The 19058-nt window shown below is 45.9% G+C and overlaps 1 protein-coding gene across 4 annotated transcripts in view; it reads right to left on the reverse strand.

The window, feature by feature from the left end:
• Positions 1 to 19058, reverse strand: part of Fry (FRY microtubule binding protein) — a 243032-nt gene that overhangs the window by 203039 nt on the left and 20935 nt on the right. The window contains exon 1 of one of the 4 annotated variants that reach the window (XM_063271250.1): positions 2357 to 4937. The exons of 2 other annotated variants lie outside the window; for them this stretch is intronic. In XM_063271250.1, the coding sequence (XP_063127320.1) occupies positions 2357 to 2411 (55 nt within the window). In that variant the 5' untranslated portion in view covers positions 2412 to 4937. Of the gene's footprint in view, positions 1 to 2350; positions 4938 to 19058 lie in introns of those variants that run through there. One more of the 4 variants, XM_063271249.1, reaches the window with a different exon arrangement.

A 19058-nucleotide genomic window follows, 5' to 3' on the forward strand; every position in this document is an offset into this window, starting at 1 on the left:
TTAATACAACCTCATAGATGTTTATAATCTAAGACGGACCTAAATCTATCAGGCCACACAGGTGGATTTGTTGATCCTTCTGAAAGTAGACTTTACATATTATGAGAAGAAAGACACTTGAGTTTGGCCGGGTGATGCATACATGCACGACCAGCAATCCAAAAGCTGAGGCAGGAGCTTGAAGAGTTTGAGGCCGAGATGAGCTACAGAGTGAGGTTCTGCTTCCACCACAAAACCCAAAACGCTGAGCACGTTAGCCCGTGCTTACAGTCTTTGAATTTGTGGCACTGAGGCAGGGGGATTGCTATGAGTTTGAAGTCAGTCTGGGCTACAGAATGAGTTCTGGGCTAACATGGGGAAATCTTTATCTCAACAAACCAGGACTACAACCAAAACCAACAACAACAAAGCCAAGAAAGGAAAAAAAAGGAAGGAAGGAAGACAGACAGACAGACAAACAGAAGGAAGGAAAGATAGACAGGCATGGCAAGACAAGGAGTGATGAGCAAAGAAGGGAGAGTGTGAAGAAAAGGACTGCCTTATTAAAGCAAGAGGGTCTGCAGCAGGACCAGGAAGCCACCGCACAGAAATCTAAAGCATTTCACATGAATACTGCCAAGATGGGAGTGTTTCACAGTTTGTTTGGTTTTTTTTTTTTTTTTTTGGTTTTTTTTTTTAATTAAAGTGCCCCAAACTGTAAGGTTTATCAATTATGTGCTTTTTTTTATATTGACACAATTTTCAAAGGGAAAACTTCCCTAGCTCATACTCCGGAGACCAAAGAAGGAAGAGGCCAAATAATGTCTAGCGGAGGTTGTATTCCCAGAAATGGAAACGTTATCATCATACCCAGGTACCTAACAGTATCAGCACAGATGCTATTGTAGAATAATTAACAAGTCCTTCTGTCTACCAAATCTTTCATCAATCATTTTTAATAAACGACCTGTTTCTCCTCTATCAGGGCTACGGGCTGAGGCTTCCCATTTACAAATTAGCTTTTCCTACCACCAAGAGGGATAAACAGACACTATCCAGGGTGCCTGTAATTAACCTTGTCATGGGAGTTTTGTCTTGCTAATCTTTTCGAACGGTTATGGGATATTTAAATTTTTCAGTCCAGGGAGCCTACAAGATGGCTTATCATATAAAAGTGTGTGACATCAAGACTGATGGCCTGAGTTCAACTCCCGGGATCCACATCATAGAAGAAAAGAATTCTACCCACAACCCACATACTGGCCTACTCAGGAACATACATGTAAGCCCATGTTTGTTCGTTCTCTCTCTCTCTCTCTCTCTCTCTCTCTCACACAGAGAGAGAGAGAGAGAGAGAGACAGAGACAGAGACAGAGACAGAGACAGAGAGACAGAGAAAGCAATAAATGTAATTTTTTAAAAGGCGATTGGGGTTGGAGAGATGGCTCAGTGGTTGAGTGCTGGCTGCTCTTTCAGAGGACCCAGGTTCAGTTCCCAGCACCCTTGTGGTGGCTCACAACCACCTATATAACTCCAGTTTCAGGGGATCTGGTGCCCTCTTCTGATCTCCCCAGGCACCAAGCACATGTGTGGTGCATATATATATATATATATATATATATATATATATATATATATATATATGTATGTGAACACTCATAAGATATGTATAAACAAAGACACACTTTTAAAGTCCAACTCGGAGAGAACATATCTGACAAAGGAATGGTTGGCACGTGGTCTGTACCTATTTAGTGTTGACCAACACGAATCCTGATTTTAATTCACTAACAAAAAAAATAAAAATAAAAAAGGAAAAGCATTTTTATGATTTGAATGTTGGAGAAGGCTAAGTCAGAAGGCACGGGAAATGCTAAATTTGGGGTGCTTTCCACATTTAGAATGAAATGGGGGAGGGGTTTACACAAGTACATAGAATATATCACACTTTTACTGAAATATCAAATTCTGTAGCATCAACAATTTCCCAAATACTCGCAAGTCATTCCCTTGGGTCAGCCATTTTTCAGCACAGCCATGTAAAACACAGGAAAAAAAAAAAAAAAAAAAAAACAAGAACAAACAAACAAACCCATCCATCCCAGCTGCTTGTTCATGGACCCATACAAAAGTAGAACTCTTACTCTTAAGATGTTACAGACCCAAACAGAAGGCCTAAAAGGCCTTGGTTCCTGTCTGAGGAGCCCAGTTCTAAGTCAGTCCCTGTGCCCAAAGGAAAAGGCTCCCCTCCCCTCCCTTCCCCCACCCCGTCTCCGGCCACCCCACTCCTCAAGAGGAAGAGGGGGAGGAAGTCTCCTGCTCTCAGTCTGAAGACTTCCCACCACCCCACAGAACAACCCTTCAAACCTACCCAGACCTTTGATGAGGCTGATCACACAGGATCTTCTCCAACAAGCCGTTGTCATCTCCATGGGCCTGAAGTGAAATCCGAACGGCCCAGACTAGCAACACAGAGACTACGTCTCAAAACCAAAAGGCACAAGGACCGGTCCCATGGTCCCGCTGCTCGCAGCTACCATAAGGTCCAAGGTGTATTTTTCGTCAGATGAGGACAAAACCCCTACGAATTAAAACAGGCCTCCCATCCAGGGCGGGCTGCTCGTACCAGCTGCACAGTGTGACAGTGAGCTATAACTCAGAGTGCCCCGGTCTGTCTATATTTATCCACGAGGACATACTATACTGACAGATTAGCGAAGCCGCTCCGGGCACTCCAGGAACATGAGCCGGACCCGCAGCGTGTCCTAACAGTCCGCGCAAACCAAATCCACGTGCCACCCCGCCCCAGAGCCCACTGCTGGAGCTTGTGTTTCCCGTGCCGGAGAAACCTCAGGGCAGAGATAAGACAGCGTGGATGAGAAGCGGTTGCTCTGGGAAGCAGGGCCTCTGGGCTACAAGTACAAACAGCTTTAAACAGCTTACATTCGTCCAGACAAGACTCAGAGTGGAGAATTCCTGCTGGAAGCCAAGAGTCAGCGAGAAACCACGCGCCCGAGGGAAAACAGAACGCGGGACACCTGTTGATGTAGCTTGTAAATATCAGAGGTGATTGGTTTTACATTTGACAATAACGACGACAACAACAAAGAAGCTAGTATTCACTAATATTAAGTGTGCTGCCTCAAAAGAAATAAGCAACAGGCTACAGTGGGTAAGAAAAGTAATTGTCTTTGAGACAGGTTTCCCTAGGTAGCCCAGGCTATCGTGGAACTCAATATGTAGACCAGGTTGGCCACAAACCCACGGAGCCTGCCTGCCTGAGCCTGAAAGCTGGGATTAAAGGCACAAACCACAACACCCCGGGCTGTACAAATTGATCTTTCAAAAGTATTATCCTCAGAAGAATTCCATGAGGTCAATGAAAATCTTCCCCAGCACAGACACAGCTGCGAAGAGCCGGAATCCCAAGTCATTTTCTATTCTTGACTGGGACTAATTGAATGTTTTTCTTCAGTAATGGAGGCTGGAATTACAAAAGCAGCATTGGAGGAGAGGTGCCGGATGAAGGGAGAGCGGACACATTCCCCAGGGAGGGGGAAGAATGTCCAATTACCGAAACGAACATTTAGAGAGAGAGTCCAATAGCAGCAGAGATGCCTCCCATGTCCCCCTGCAGCCTGCATGCTCCGGACTCAGAGTTTATTTTTACAGAGCTGGCTGTGATGGCAGCGTGGCTTCAGTGACACCTGATTAAAGAATCCAAAATAATTCTAAGACAACACTGTGCCTGTGGAGGTGTCTGTGTTTGGTGGTGGCCGGGGTGGGGGTGGGGGGGTGGGGGTGGGAGTGGGGACGTGAGGTTTGAGTTCCGTTTCTAACTTGAGAATCCTGGTTTTTGTTTTTTGTTTTTGTAAAGTGTTGTTTGTAAGCCTCGGGGCTCTTGTGTCATTAGTCTTACAAGTGATATGATCTGTAATTCAGCTCACAGAACACTGCTTAAAACAGTGGACATAGAGGAAAAATGATTTGTTTGTTTGCTTGTTAGAGGCGCCTCTGGTAGCTGAGAAGCTGGGCTCAGGGTGACTTTGAATTGAGGACTCTCCTGGATTCTCTTTTCAACCGCCAGCCTTTGAGCTTTTGTTTTGTTTTGAGACAAAGTAGCTGATGTTAGGCTTGAACTCCTCATCTTCCGGCCTTGGTTTTACAAACACTCAGATTACAGCCATGCACCGCCAAGCCTAGATTTTTGGTTTGTGTAGGCTGATCTCAAAACACTGATCCCCTGGCACACGACTCTTGGCTTATCTTTCACTCCTTGTATAGATGCTAATTATCCAACAAAATAAACCAGAAAGAGTAGAAAAGCAGGCTAACCCCGCCCCCTCTCCGTGTGTGTGTGTGTGTGTGTGTGTGTGTGTGTGTGTGTGTGTGTGTGTGTGTGTGTGTGTGTGTGTGCGCGCGTGCGCGCGCGCGCGCTTGTAAGAGCACGAGTGTAGACCAGAGGTCTACGAGGGGTGTCTTCTTTCCATTTTGAGATATCTCACTGAACCCACAGTTCACTGACTGGATAGTTACTAAGCTCCTGGGAGGTGACATGTCTCCCACCACTCACTCCTCTCACCTCACCAGCACTGGTTACAGAAGCGCACGAGTCTCTGTTGCCAGCTTTTTCCTTCAGTGCCGGAAATCTGAACTCAGGGGCTCAGGCTTGCGCTTGCGCACCAGGCCCTGTACTGACTGGGTGGAATCATTTCAGCCAAAAAGAAGGAGCTACTTTTCAGGGTGGAATTGAACTTGATTTGGCCCCAGATCCTTCCCATGTAGTAACTGGAAGTCTTCGCAGTGACCTTAAATGGGAGGCAGCTGCCATTCCTGTGTGAGCCCGTGTGAAAGAATAAAAACCCATTGCCCAGAGGTTGGGGATTTAGCTCAGTGGTAGAGCGCTTGCCTAGCAAGCGCAAGGCCCTGGGTCTGATCCCCAGCTCAAAAAAAAAAAAAAAAACCATTGCCCAAGGTCATTCAGACTGGCTCGAATGTCACAACGTTTATTAATTTTTTATTCTAGCACCTTGCTTTCTTCATATGAATTAGAACTGCTAAACAATGGTAATCTCAGAGGTTCTGCTTAAGAATCCATCTCTCGGGGCTGGGGATTTAGCTCAGTGGTAGAGCGCTTACCTAGGAAGCGCAAGGCGCTGGGTTCGGTCCCCAGCTCCGAAAAAAAGAACCAAAAAAAAAAAAAAAAAAAGAATCCATCTCTCTTTTTTTTTTTTTTTTTTTACTTTTCTATTTTTCGGAGCTGGGGTCCGAACCCAGGGCCTTAAGCGCTCTACCACTGAGCTAAATCCCCAGCCCAAGAATCCATCTCTTGAGCTGGAGAGATGGCTCAGAGGTTAAGAGCACTGGCTGCTCTTTCAGAGGTCCTGAGTTCAATTCCCAGCAACCACAGGGTGGCTCACAACCCTCTGTAATGGGATCCGATGCCCTCTTCTGGTGACAATGACAGTATAAATAAATTTTTTAAAAAGAGAAAGAGAAAGAGAGAGAGAGAAAGAGAGAGAGAGAGAGAGGGAGAGAGAGAGAGAGAGAGAATCCAGTGACAGTGTACCCACATACATAAAATAAATTAATTAATTAAAAAGAAAAAGTCAACTCTTACAAGTTTTAATTTTTTAAAGGCAGAAATGTCCCAAAAATAAAACCCATCCAGTTGACATCTAGAGGTGACTCTGTACTTTAGAGAAAGTTCTCATTATACAACCCAGACTACTCTTGTACTCACAATCCTCCTGCCTCAGCTTCAAGAGGGATGGTATCATAGGTATGTGCTGCCATGTCCAGCAAAAGCAATTTCTTTGATGACGTCCTCCGTTCCTGACCTATTCCAACTTACCTCCCCCACTCTCCCTCCCTCCCTCCCTCCCTCCCTCAGCACCTTTCCCCATCCACCCTCAACTCACTATGTAGTGGAGGATGGATCTTGGGTGCCTGATGTTCCTACGTTCATGTCTAGGCGCTGAGCTCATAGGCGTGATGACCCCAGTTTGTGTACTGCTGGGGATTGAACCCAGGGCTTCATGCAACCCAGACAAGCACTGCAGCTCCTGAGTCACACACATCGATAGCTGCACATGGCCCATTTTCTCCTCTAGTAGACAATCCCAAGAAGCTTGTCCTCCAACTGCAAGGTATGTGGAGCTAAACAACAAATTACAGGGTGGGACAAGGTCACTGACAGGGTGAAGAGACAGCTGTCCAACTGTCAGCAGATGGCCAGCGTTGAAAATAAAATTGGAAGACAGCAAAAAGGCAGATTTACAGCCCATAAAGAATAGCAAGCTAAGTATATTTTAATAATCATAAAAAAGGCAGACCTTGCCAGTTCAAGAACCCTAGAGATAACAACATGTTAAATAGGGGCTGGGGATTTAGCTCAGTGGTAGAGTGCTTACCTAGGAAGCGCAAGGCCCTGGGTTCGGTCCCCAGCTCCGAAAAAAAGAACCAAAAAAAAAAAAAAAAGACAATCTTTAATAAAAAAAAATTTCTGATATCCTGACTTGTTTGGGTGTAGATGGTTTTCTCTACTACTGACACATGGAGAAGACAGTGAAACAAACAATCTAGAAAGGACTCAATCTTTTTTTTTTCTTTTTCTTTTTTCTTTTTTTCGGAGCTGGGGACCGAACCCAGGGCCTTGCGCTCGCTAGGCAAGCGCTCTACCGCTGAGCTAAATCCCCAACCCCTGAAAGGACTCAATCTTAAATCATTATTATAAATTGAAATGTTTTGACATTGCACGGGATAAACATCAAGAGTAGAGGGGTTGGGGATTTAGCTCAGCGGTAGAGCTCTTGCCTAGCGAGCGCAAGGCCCTGGGTTCGGTCCCCAGCTCCGAAAAAAAGAAAAAAAAAAGGAAAAAAAAAAGAGTAGAAGAAACTGGGGTTGGAGAGATGGCTCAATGATTAAGAGCCCTGGTTGTTCTTCCAAAGGACCTGGGTTCAAATCCCAGCACTTACGTGGTGGCTCATAACCGTCTTCACTCCAGTTCAAAGGAATCTGGCCCCTTCTGCTCTCTAAGAGAACTGCACGTAAGTAGTGTACATATAGGCCAATGCTCATATACATAAAATAAAACGAATTCATCTTTAAGGCCTAGAGAAGGGGCCCAGCGGTTAACAGTCTTTGCAGCTCTTCCAGAGGACCCCAGTTCTATTCCCAACACTCACCAACACTCACTCATGTTGGGTAGTTCACAAATGCTTGTAACTCCAGTTCCAAGGAGGCCAACATCCTCTCCTGGCTTTCAAGGGCACCCACCCACACATGTGGTACAAACATACACATATATACACACGAACAAAAGTAGTAAAAATTTAAAAAGTGAGTCTTAAAATAAAAACAAATTTAAGAATAAGAAATTTACATGCAAGTCATTTATTAATAATTCTACATCCATCCCATACACTTTCAAGTATGTTAGTATAATTTACAGTTAACTTTAAAAAAATGAACTGGATTTCTGGCACGTTTAATAAACAGTTCCACCGTAGCCCTCACATGTTGGGACGAACGGCTTTAAAGGTTATTTTTTTCTTTAATCCTAATTGCATAATTTTTTTTCCTTTCCAGCAGGCAACACATGCCTGTACTCCTGGTATTAAGGAACTTGAGGTAGGAGGGAAGTGAGTTCCAGGATAGCCAGGGAGGTAAGACGCCATCACAAAACATAAACAAAGATCAGCTAGCAAGACCTCAAATACTATTCAGTTCAAGTCAAAGGCCACGCCCCCACTTCCAGAGGCCAGTAAGTTTGCGCTTGCATACAGGAAGGGGTGTGGCCAACAGAGATGTTTAGAAGCCTGGAGTCAGGGGAAGCCTGTAGTCTATTCTCAGTAACTACTTCGCTTACCCTGCTCACCATAATTTCCCCACCCTATTATGAGAAGCAACAAAGGTCGTTAGACACCAACTTACATACTGCTGGAAGAAATTGTATTTAAGAAATACTGAATAGCAACAAAGGTCGTTAGACACCAGCTTACGTACTGCTGGAAGAAATCATATTTAAGAAATACTGAATAGCTAGGGGCCTATGGGAAGATCCACTTCTCCCTGAGGCACTAAGTAGGAGTTAGCCACCGGTAGAAGGTCAAACAAATAGTGAAAGGTGAAACAAATAGTATGACAATGAGCTTTTTATTGCTTATTGTTAGCACTACCGATGCTCATTAACCTAAGTTGACTTCCTAATTGATGGCTGTTAAACTCTTCCTGCTGCACTGGGCTGTCTTAAGTAGAGGGCTGTTAGCCAGGCTGCCCTCACGTTGGTACACGTGATGTGATGGCTTCAGTACAAACCCCATTCCCAAAGACCCGACCCGGGCCAGGATTGGTTAAATAGCTTGTAGTGTGCATCAGCCTTTCCCCTAAGGAGAAGCCTCAGTGAACTCTAGATGATCCATCCTGCAGCCTTAGCTACCCAGCGCTCGCCCCTTGAGGAGGGGACAACTTGGGGGACGGTGGCAAGGGGACACAGTTTGCCTAGTTGCCTTGGGACAGAATACAGTGGCTCCTGCAAATGGGATGAGGCCTTGACTAGGTGTAAGCACAACCATTCATTTGCATGATTGGTGTAAACACTACATTTGCTTGTAGGTCTACAGTGAAGGGCACAAGTCCCCCTTTCAGTCTACATTAACCAGCTCTTCTGGTCACCTCCTGAGCAGGCTAGGGGAACATTCTTGTGGGCTGACTTACCTGGTATTGCAAACTTAGGCCCAATGAAAAAGGCTTACAATCCCAGCACCCAGGAAACTCCTAGGTATGAGGCTAGCCTGGGCTACATAGGAAGTTCCAGGCCAACTGACAAAAAATAAAACAAAAAGGGTCTTTTCCCAAGTGATTTGTGTGTGTGTGTGTGTATTTCTCTCTTCCTCCCCTCTCCTCCCACCCTCCCTCTCTCTCTCTCTCTCTCTCTCTCTCTCTCTCTCTCTCTCCCTCCCTCCCTCTCTCTCTCTCTCTCTCTCTCTCTCTCTCTCTCTCTCTCCCCCCTCTCTCCTTCCCCACCCCCCTAACCAGGGTTTCCTCTGTAGTTCCAGCGTGTCTTGAGTTCACTTTGCAAGCAAGTATGAGCCACCAAACCAGGTTTCCCTCTGCTCTTTTCTTTACTTTGCATACAGTAGGCCAAGCTGGTAAAAGGACTGCAGTGGCAGTGGAAATGCAGTGGTGGCTGTCCGGCTGTGGCAGTGGCATGGACAATGTCCGTGACAGCAGCAGGAGCTCTAAGGACCGTGTGTGGCAGCATCCTAGGCTCTGGCGCTCCGCCGCCAACTGCCACCAAACGTCAAAGGTCGAGGAATCCTGATCTCCCAGGTCTACACAAAAGCTGAGCATAGGAAGCTAAGAGCATTAGAGGTGGGGGTGGGTGTCTGTGAGAGCTATGCCAATAGAGGGCGCCACCTGCTACTGCTTTTGCGCACCGCTACCATCTGGTTATCAAAAGTGGGTGGGGATGGGGGCACAAGCTGCTGAGGGGGGTCTGGCAAGGCCGCTCAGTGGGCAGAGGTGCTATAGTACAAGTCTGACCTCCTGAGCTTGATCGTGGTGCTCCGTAAACTTGGCCTATGACCTTAACATGCAGACCACAGCATGCGCATGCGCATGCGAGTCCCCACGCACTAGTTTTCTAAAACTGCCTCAAACTAGCGCCGAAGCTTCTCTTCTACCCTGATTTCTACTAAGAAAGAGTGACAGGCTAGCTGTCAGTGCCATCGCCTACACAATCCAAACCCTTGAAATGAGAAGAAAGATAATCAATGGGTCTGTCGTGGACGATTTCCTCGCTGTGTAAACCCCATGTGTCTCCAAAGTAAGGCTCTACAGTATAACCCTCCCTGCATTCCTGATGCTTACCTCTCGCCTTCCTCAACAGCTTCAGATACCATTACAGAAAGTCACCACTGATGGAAATGCAGGGGACACTAACCAGGTGGCTCCCAACTCCTCATGATGAGGCTCCAATCCAATCCCTACACCTAAGCCTCAGGGAACACCCGGAAGATACGGTGAAAGAGTACAGAGAAGCAGGATGTCTGATGGGAGATAGGGCCTTCGAGACATCGCAGGGAAGCCACAGCCATGAATTCCCAACAATATGGCCGCCTACAGAAGTTCTACACAACGACAAGGCCAGCATTTGGGAATGGGGTGGATCTCCTAAGGCTTCAACCCCTAGATAAAGAGTCACAGACAGTTGATGGCTGCTGGGAGAGGGAGAATCAGTCTCTCTGCCTGGAATAAGACCTCTGAATGGTTATCCAATCCCAAGCGGCCATACAGTTATGTATATGTAGTTATGAACAATACTAAAGGGCTCAGTTGGTTATATTAATTAAAAAAATGAAACACACAAAACCAGACAAATATTTTAAAGGTAAAGTTTTAGAACCAATCTTAGCCATTAAGTGGTTACGTTTAATTTGTCCACGGATGTACATGTCAGTCTTTCTAAAAATGTAGTATATCCACACATTAAGATATGGATCTAAATTCAGCAGTTCTTAAGAGATGCCAGTGTTAAGAGGATTGTATCTTTCCATACATAGCCTGGGAGAGAATACATTCAATCCAGTTAAGAAAGGTTTCAGGGCCGAGAGACCTCTGAGGCTGCTGTGAGAACATTTGGGTCTCGTGAGCAAACATCACCTACAGCCTTGCCTCAGCCCTGCAGAAACGGAAGCAAGAGCAAACAACCCAGGGAAGACAATGTATCACTGTGTCTGGGAGGAAAGCCTTTCAACAGACTCCCAGCATTGGTCTAAAGACATACTCCGAGAACAAAGGCCACCTAGAACAGTCAACAGGAGGGCCTCTAGGAAACACAGGTGTGTGTTGTCACAAGGTGTGTGCCTCTGGACCCTGGCCACTGGTAAGGCAGTGTTCTTCCGACCAGGTGTGCCTCACCCGCCCACTCCCTCAAAGATGCGCTGTAGTCTTCCAGGGATCAACTCTTCTCTGGGAAATGACCAGGTCAGCTAGCCCCACCTGGGTGAGGAGATTCATGTGGGAGTCTGTGTTAGCAAGAAAGCAAGGGAAACGGGAATGGAAGTTTCTTTAAAAACTGTAAAAGTATTTTATGCAGATGGGTGTTTTGAGGGTATGTATGTCTGTGCGTCACAGGCATGCAGTGCCCTTGGAGCCTAGAAGAGACTGTTGAATCTTCTGGAACTAGAGTTACAAACAGTTGTGAGCTCCACTTATGAGTGCCTGGGATTGAACTCAGGTTCTCTCTGCAAGAGCAGCCAGTGCTCTTAACTACTGAGCCATCTCACCAGCCCTTAGAAATGGCTTTGCCGAAAGCACTGACTCCTGAGTTGGACCCACAAAATGACTAAAAGCACCATGAAAAATCGTCACGTCTGTGTGCATTCCGTGCTTGTACTGTACCCAAAGACACAGGCACGCAGCCATGTCCTTAGAGGGTTAAACGGTGGTGCTGAGTCATCCTGGAATCCTGGAATAGCCAACCTTCACAGGGTAAAGAGGGCAACTGTCCATGAGCTTTAGATGTCCCCTAAAGCAGAAGCACCCATCTCCTAACAGCCACCTTGTCCCTCAAGCGATGAAGACTTCTCTGTGCCACCTCAGAGGACCATGGCAGAAACAGTACTGAACCTTCATCCAGGTTCCTTCGTTACGCATAACCTTGCCACAGTTCTCCCTCTGTGTAAGCCTATAGTTCAAGTCATGACCCTAAGGTCGGCCTTGGGGCTCGGTGGGAGATCGTCACAGGAGATGGAGCGGGAAGACTGAGAGCACGAGGGAGCAGATGTCTATAGAGCTTTTGCCAGATACGACTGCAGCGCGGGTGGACACACGAACTCGGAGTGGTTCGGATTGCATGCATGAGATCAAGACACCTAAATTCCCAGTGTGGGAGGATGGGGGAGGGACTCATGGACTCCCACACCTAGCTGAGGGGATACTGGCCACAGATGACTGCTGGGGGAGGAAAAACTAAGGTTTCTTCAGAGATGTGGCCCCTGGGCCACATCTATCCCATAACTATGCACATATAGGCAACACTGAATAGATTCAGTGTGTGTGCGTGTGTGTCTGTGTCTGTGCATGTGTGTGTGCGTGTGTGCGTGTGTGTGCGTGCGTGCATGCACGCACAAAGAGAGAACAAGAGAGAAGAGAATACAGATTCCATTGGGAGGGATGGGAAAGAATTGGAGAGGGAATGGGGACGTTCTTTGATCCAAATACATTATACGCATGTATAAATATTAAACATTTTTTTTCTTTTTTCTTTTTTTCGGAGCTGAGGACTGAACCCAGGGCCTTGCGCTTGCTAGGCAAGCGCTCTACCACTGAGCTAAATCCCCAACCCCAATATTAAACATTTTTAAAAGGGGTCACTAGGTTCCTTTATCTCCTCCAAATGTCACCACATTGAACAAATCTCCCTCTGCCTTTTATGATTATCTGTTTAATCCGCCTGTCAGGATGGGAGGCCACACCTGGCTTGTTAGGATTTCTGGGGCCTAGGTTTGTTTCGTTCTGTTCTGTTTTTTTGCCCTAAAAACTTCTGTTACAAAACCACACAAGCAGGCATAATAAAGAGAAGAACAACAAAACCCCGTGAGGTTTGCCCAGACTCCCCCCGTTCTCCCCTTCATAGAGCCTTGCAGAGTTCGTACCTCAAACACTGTCACAGAATCCAGGAGCTACCACAAAATCTATGTACCGTATGTGCACAGATTATTACATACAGTATCATGGCACGTAAGCCAAACAAGTGTGTTTAGTTGTTAAACCCTCGGCAAACCGCACACACCAAGTCCAAAGAATAGTTAAACAAGCCCACCCGACCGAAGGCATTCACACAGTGAATGACAAAAGTGGGCAGTGCTGTTGAGTTTAAAGCGTGCTTCCTAGTATCCCTTAACAGCTAAGGACAGCTCTCAAATAGCTGCCCACAACAGCAGCAAAAAACACGTGCTCAAAAGACACCCTGCTAACAGCAAAAGGTAAACACATCTGCAGAGGTTTCATTTAAAAATCTCTATGCAAACAAATGACAGTGGGCAACCAGCCCTGAATGGCCCTCCACTGGAGTCCAGGTCTGCACAGTTAGGAGGGAGAACAAATCAGCAGCTAACAAAGCATCATTTGAACCAGGATTTGCAAATCTAAAATTTTTGGCTGCCTTTTATAATACTAAACCTTTTTAAAAGTATAAATTCAGATGAAATGGTTTCTCTTTACTGTCAACTTGACATAACCTAGGATTTCCTGGGAAGAGAGTCTTAGTAAGAAATCATTTAGGCAGCCTGTGGGCATGTCTGTGGGAGGTTTGTCTTGACTAATTGTGGTGGGAAGACCCATCCCACTGTAGGCAGCACCATTCCCCAGACAGAAAGGAGGTCCTTGATGGTTTAAGTAGAGAAAACAAATACTAGTTAGAAAGTAGGCAGGAAAGGATCCATGTTTACTTGGAGACAGCTATTTCTTCCTATTTCTCCACATTCACACCAGCCGACATCCTGTGTTACCCATCCGTCCTGATAAGTAAGCTTCATTCCATCCAGCTTGCCCTGGTGCACAATGGTGCCTGTATATCCTGAGGGCAGAAGTAGACCCCCGGTGAGCACTGAATTTTGTTAACTCTGATGGTTTGAACAAGAATGGTCCCCATGGGCTTACATATTTGAATGCTTAGTCTCCAGTTGGTGGAAATATTTGGGAAGGATCAGGAGGTGAGGCCTTGTTAGACATGGTACGTCCCTGAGGGTAAGCTTTGTGGTTTTGAGGGCCCAGGCCAGGACATCTTAGCCCTCTAGAATCTGTCCCTCACCCTGTATGCCTCTTTCTGCCTCTTGGTTGCTGCCTTAAGATGTGAGCTCTCAGTCGATGTTCCAGTCCTGCGTGCCCACTTGCTGCTTTGCTTCTCTCTTAAAGGTCTTAACTCACCCTCGGGAACTGGAAGGCCCTCCGTGAACTCGTTTTTTGTATAAGTTGCCTTAGTCAGCAACTTATACAGTAACAGCAATAGAAGGAACTAGATAGGAACCATTCACTCACATACGGTGACACCCTATGAAGGGTTGTATTCATCTAGGACACTATGGAATCTCATATGTACCCAATAGGCTAAAACTTAACATCTATATTAGGCTCATTATAAAGTCAGCAACAAGGATTAATAACGAAATGGAATAAAAGTTGTCGGAATGGGAACTTGAGCTCAGTTGTGGTGTATACAGTAGGAGCCCACTAGAAAGGGCGAGTCGTGGGATGGAATCTCACCCTACTATTCTGCGTGGCAACTTGTGAAGCTGTCCATTAATATTTCCAAACAGCAGTTAGCTGGAGACTGAAAGCGCAGAATGTAGAAGTGTAGACAGGAACGATGGCCGTGCCTCGCACCACCGAACTCTGACGCTTACAAGCCATCCTTGCTGGTTTGACTTAGAAGCAAATCTAAGCAAGAATGTTACACACAGAAATGGACTGAGTAAGAAAAGAATTGATATTGTCTCTAACAAATCAAATAGCAATTTTTCCATTAAGTTACATTTTGTTTTTTTGTTTTTCAAGACAGAGTCTCATTTGGCTCAGGCTGGCCTTGAATTCCCTATGCAGCCCTAGGTGAGCCTGAACTTCCAATCTCTTCCCTCTACCTTCCAAGTAGCAGGATTTTATTATTTTTTTTATTATTTTTCATTTTATATGTGTGTGTGTTTGTACGTGTGTGTGAGTAGAAGTGTGAGTAGAAGTGTGTATGAGTGTGTGTTTGCATGTTTGAGTGTGTATAAGGGTGTATATGAGTACCAGCATGCATGAATATGGGTATGTGTGAGCATGTGTGTGTGTTTGCATGTGCGGGTGTGTTTAAGTGTGTGTGAGTGTTTGCATGTGTGTGTGCTTGGATGTATGTGAGTGTTTGCATGTGTGAGTGTGTGTTATGTGTTAGTGTATGTTTGCATGTATGTGTGCTTGCATGTGTATGTGTACTTGTGTGTCTATGTTGGCCTGTGTTTGTGTGTGTTTGCATGTAGATACATAAATGTGAGTGCACGTGCCTACAGAGGCCAGAGGCATGTGGTACTTTAGAGCTGAAGTTACAGATGTTACGAGCCACCCGCTGACATGGATTCTTGGACCCAAACAGGGGTCCTCTGGCATAGCAGCACGTGCCCTTACCCACTGATCCGGCATTTCAGCTTCTATACTCAGTTTAGCAATTTTGCCGATAAAGACCTAGTGAAAGAACCAGGTATGGCGGCTGGTGTTCTTGCATTTGGCCAAAGCGGGAGAATTGCCTCAAGTTGAAGGCCAGCCTCGGATACATAGTAAGTACTAGGCTAGCCTAGGTTACACGTAAAGGACCATATCTCTAACAAAATCAAACAACAGAAGACATCAAGGAGGGCGAAAAGACGCAGAGGCTCACGGCTTTTCATTGCAATGGGATCCCTTACCACCGTCGCTGTGGCAGGTGATCATGAAGTCCATTTAACAGGATTGAGAGTCACCATAAAAAACCCACCTCAGGGCGTACTCGGTGGTGGAGTCTCTCCAAGTTTTAACTAACATGGGCGCTACTATTTCATGGGGTCCTGGACTAAACTAAAAGGGGGAGAACCAACATCCGCTCTCTGCTTCCGGAACACCTGCGGCAAGCTCCCTCAGTCCTGCTATCCCTGCCTGTGCACTAAGCCTGACCCTTCGTTCCTTGCATTTCTTTTTGTCAGGTAATTTTTTCACACAAGTAACTAATATAGCCCTCAGTCCCACTGTATTAGTTCCTTTTCTCTTGTTGGGATAAAACACGGGCGACCACAGCAACTTGCAGAAGGAAGTTCATTGGGGCTTCCGGGTCCAGAGGGGTAGCACGCCCATCTTGTTAGCAGGGCATAGCAACACGCTGTAGGCTGGTTGCAGGAGCAAGAAGCTGAGAGCTCAGGGAAGACGTCACAGTGACCTGAAAGTGGGCGGGGCTTTTAACTCTCAAAGGCCATCCCCAGGTCTATACATCCACATCCGCCTGCAACGCCAAACCAAAACCTCCCCCAAACAATCAACTCAGGACCAATAATTCAAATATCTGAGCCAATGGGGGGGGACATGGCTCACTCAAACCATCTCCCCTACCCTGCTCTCAAAGGATTGTGTGACTAGATCAGTCTGCTTGTCTTTCCCCCAACTACACTGTCACAGTTAGTTTTTTGCCAACTTGACACACACCTAGACACGGCTGGGAAGAGAGAGTCTTAACCGAGGAATCGGCTCCGTAACACTAGCCGATGGTGGGATGCTTCATGGCTACGGGGTGCTGAAGTCAGACCCAACTCACCATGGGCGCTGCCATGCCTGGGCAAGGAAGAGGTCCTGGGCTGTTTCTATTTTTGTTTTTAAAGCAGGCTGAACAAGCCAGAGGTGGCAAGCCACTGACCAGCATTCCTCTGGGTCTCTGCTTCAGTTTCTGCCTTAGCTTCCCTCGGCGATGGACTGCAACCCGTAAGCCAAATTAGCCCTCTCCTTCTCTAGTTACTTTTGGTCTGTGCTTTATCAAATCAAAAAGCACACTGGGAAATCCACTTCGTATTTGGGGCTTGCTGATTTTTTTTTGTTTTTTTTTTTTTTTTTGTTTTTTGTTTATTTGTTTGTTTGGTTTTTTTTTTAGAACTGAAACAAACAAACAAGCGAAACCCAAACCAAACCCAAACCCAGTTTGCAAAACCAGTCCTCCTTCTGGTAAGGCTCTAGCTAACCAAAGCAGAATATCGGGGATTCAACTGAACCCAATAAGCAAACTGTGGACCCCATGTTGGCATGGCACGTACCATAAATCTATTATCAGACAGTTTCTGTCACTAACTAACCACGGGACTATGAAAACATAACACAGCCTAGGACCAGTACTGTTTTACAAAGGTGATGAGTTCACACGCAGAACAAGGAAAACGGAAATTGTTGAGCATCATTTAGAAGTATTTACTTCTCTTTCATATATACTCCTTCAGCCAAAGTAGAAAGCTTTACTCAAAGGAGATCTGGTAGGGTCTACACGGAGGGCTTAGCAGTTAAGAGCACTTGCGGCTCTCGTAGAGAACACAGGTTCCATTCCCAGCACCCACATGTAACTCCAGTTCTACGGGATACATCGCCCTCTACTGGCCCCCATGGGCATTGCATGTAAGAAGTGCACATACCCCAGACAGACAAATACTCAGACACACAGTTTTAATTTTTTTTTTTTTAAATGAGAAGAAGGGAAGTCTTGTATGAGTCTGGTGAGCAGAATGACAGCCACAGTGTCAGTCATTGCTAAGCGTGATCAGGAAAAAAACCAATTCCCAAATGAAATCTAGACTGGGAAGGTCCGTTTCGTACATTAAGAAATGACTCTTAATGTGGAAAAGTCTAGAAACTACTTAGAAAACCAATTAGCCGAAAAACCCATCTGCCTGTCTCTCCTCATCATAGAACACTTAAGATGTGGCTAGTGAGAGGAGGGGACAGGCTCTGCTGTAATTAATTTAAATCCTAATGTAAAATCCGTATTTGGTTCAGTTATGTGAAAAGCTCTGTAAGTAGGCTCTGAACAATTTGCATATATGTCTCAACTGCAAATTCTATAGGTGTTTGGATGAACTTAAATTTGGCTGTGCTGATAGAGCGAAGTAAGTCTGAAATCCTTTGCTGTTGTTTTCTTTTCAGTTTTTCGTTTTTGTTTCTTGAGACGGGGTTTCTCTTTGTGCAGCCCCGGCTGCCCTGAGACTTCCTCTGCAAACCAGGCAGGCCTTGAACTCACAGATCTGCTTGCTTCTGCCTCCCAAAGGCTGGAATCAGAGGCGTGCACCACCAGAGAGTCTAAAATTCTCACACGTAAGAAAGAAATGTAAAATAGTTCCTAGTCTGATTTTATATATGAAAATGATAATGTTTTAGATATTTAATTTCTGTCGGGTAGGACTATGGAAAAGTTTTAACAAGTGGGGAAGGATTTATGGCTACACCCATGAGGCTTTTGTGGAAGAGGGGCCACACTATGTGTTTATGAGTCAGTAGTGCATAAGGTCATGCTAGTCCACAAGTGAGTGATTAAAATTCTTTTGTATGTTTTTATTTACATATATGTGTGTGTGTGATGCAGATAAGACACATATCCCCATCTTGCCTTCTCTGTGCAAGCTAGCTCTATATTCTGCCACTCCACCATGGCTTCCACTGCAGTGTTTTATACACAGTGTGTCAATGAGGTTCTGTTGATTTACTTAGAAAATTTTAATTGACATAGGTGTGTGTGTGTGTGTGTGTGTGTGTGTGTATTTGTGTATGTACATGCAGATCACATGTACATGCATGTGAGCGCTGGTGCCCTTGGAAGCAAGAGGCACTGGCTCCCTGTGAGCTGGAGTTAGATGGTTATGAGCTGCCTGACAGGGGGATGCCGGGAACTGAACCCTGCTCCTGTGAGAGCGGCCAGTGCCCTTCACCACTGAGCCATCTCTCCTTGTTGATCCGATTAAATCTGCAGATTTCAGCTTTATATTTTTGATGTTGAGGACTGAGCCATGGCCTTTCACACTCTAAGCACATGCTGTGTGACTCAGCTATACCCCTAGTCACTGTCATCGTCACAATTCACATCTACATAGGACGAGGACCTAGAAAAACTGTACAGACTTCCATTAGCAAAGCGGGCAGTCATGTATGCTGACCACCACGATGGCAGAATCACCCACTGTGCCTGGGGATTATTGGTCTTGGAGCAAGGTGAGCTCTGAGGAAAACAGGCTTGACATTCAGGGGCAAATGCAAACTGGCAAGCACTCGTGTGGTTTCCTGTTGGGTCCCTTCTCCTTCCAGCTGCCAGTCCTTTAATTCCCTTCCACCAGCTCTCTCCAGCCAGTCTCCTGCACCCAGCTTCTTCTGCCCTCAGCTACACAGAGTCTTGCTTGACAGGGCTTTTCCACCACACCATGCATCTTTCCCTTCAAAGACCGTTTAAAACTCTCACCATAAAAAGTCGCCCCCTCTCAAATGAAAGGCTGACGGTAATTTTCCCCGTCTGACCATATCCTGGGATGAAGAAATCTGGGGCTCCC

Source organism: Rattus norvegicus, chromosome 12, assembly GCF_036323735.1.
Source record: "Rattus norvegicus strain BN/NHsdMcwi chromosome 12, GRCr8, whole genome shotgun sequence".
Classification (NCBI taxonomy): Eukaryota; Metazoa; Chordata; class Mammalia; order Rodentia; family Muridae; genus Rattus; species Rattus norvegicus.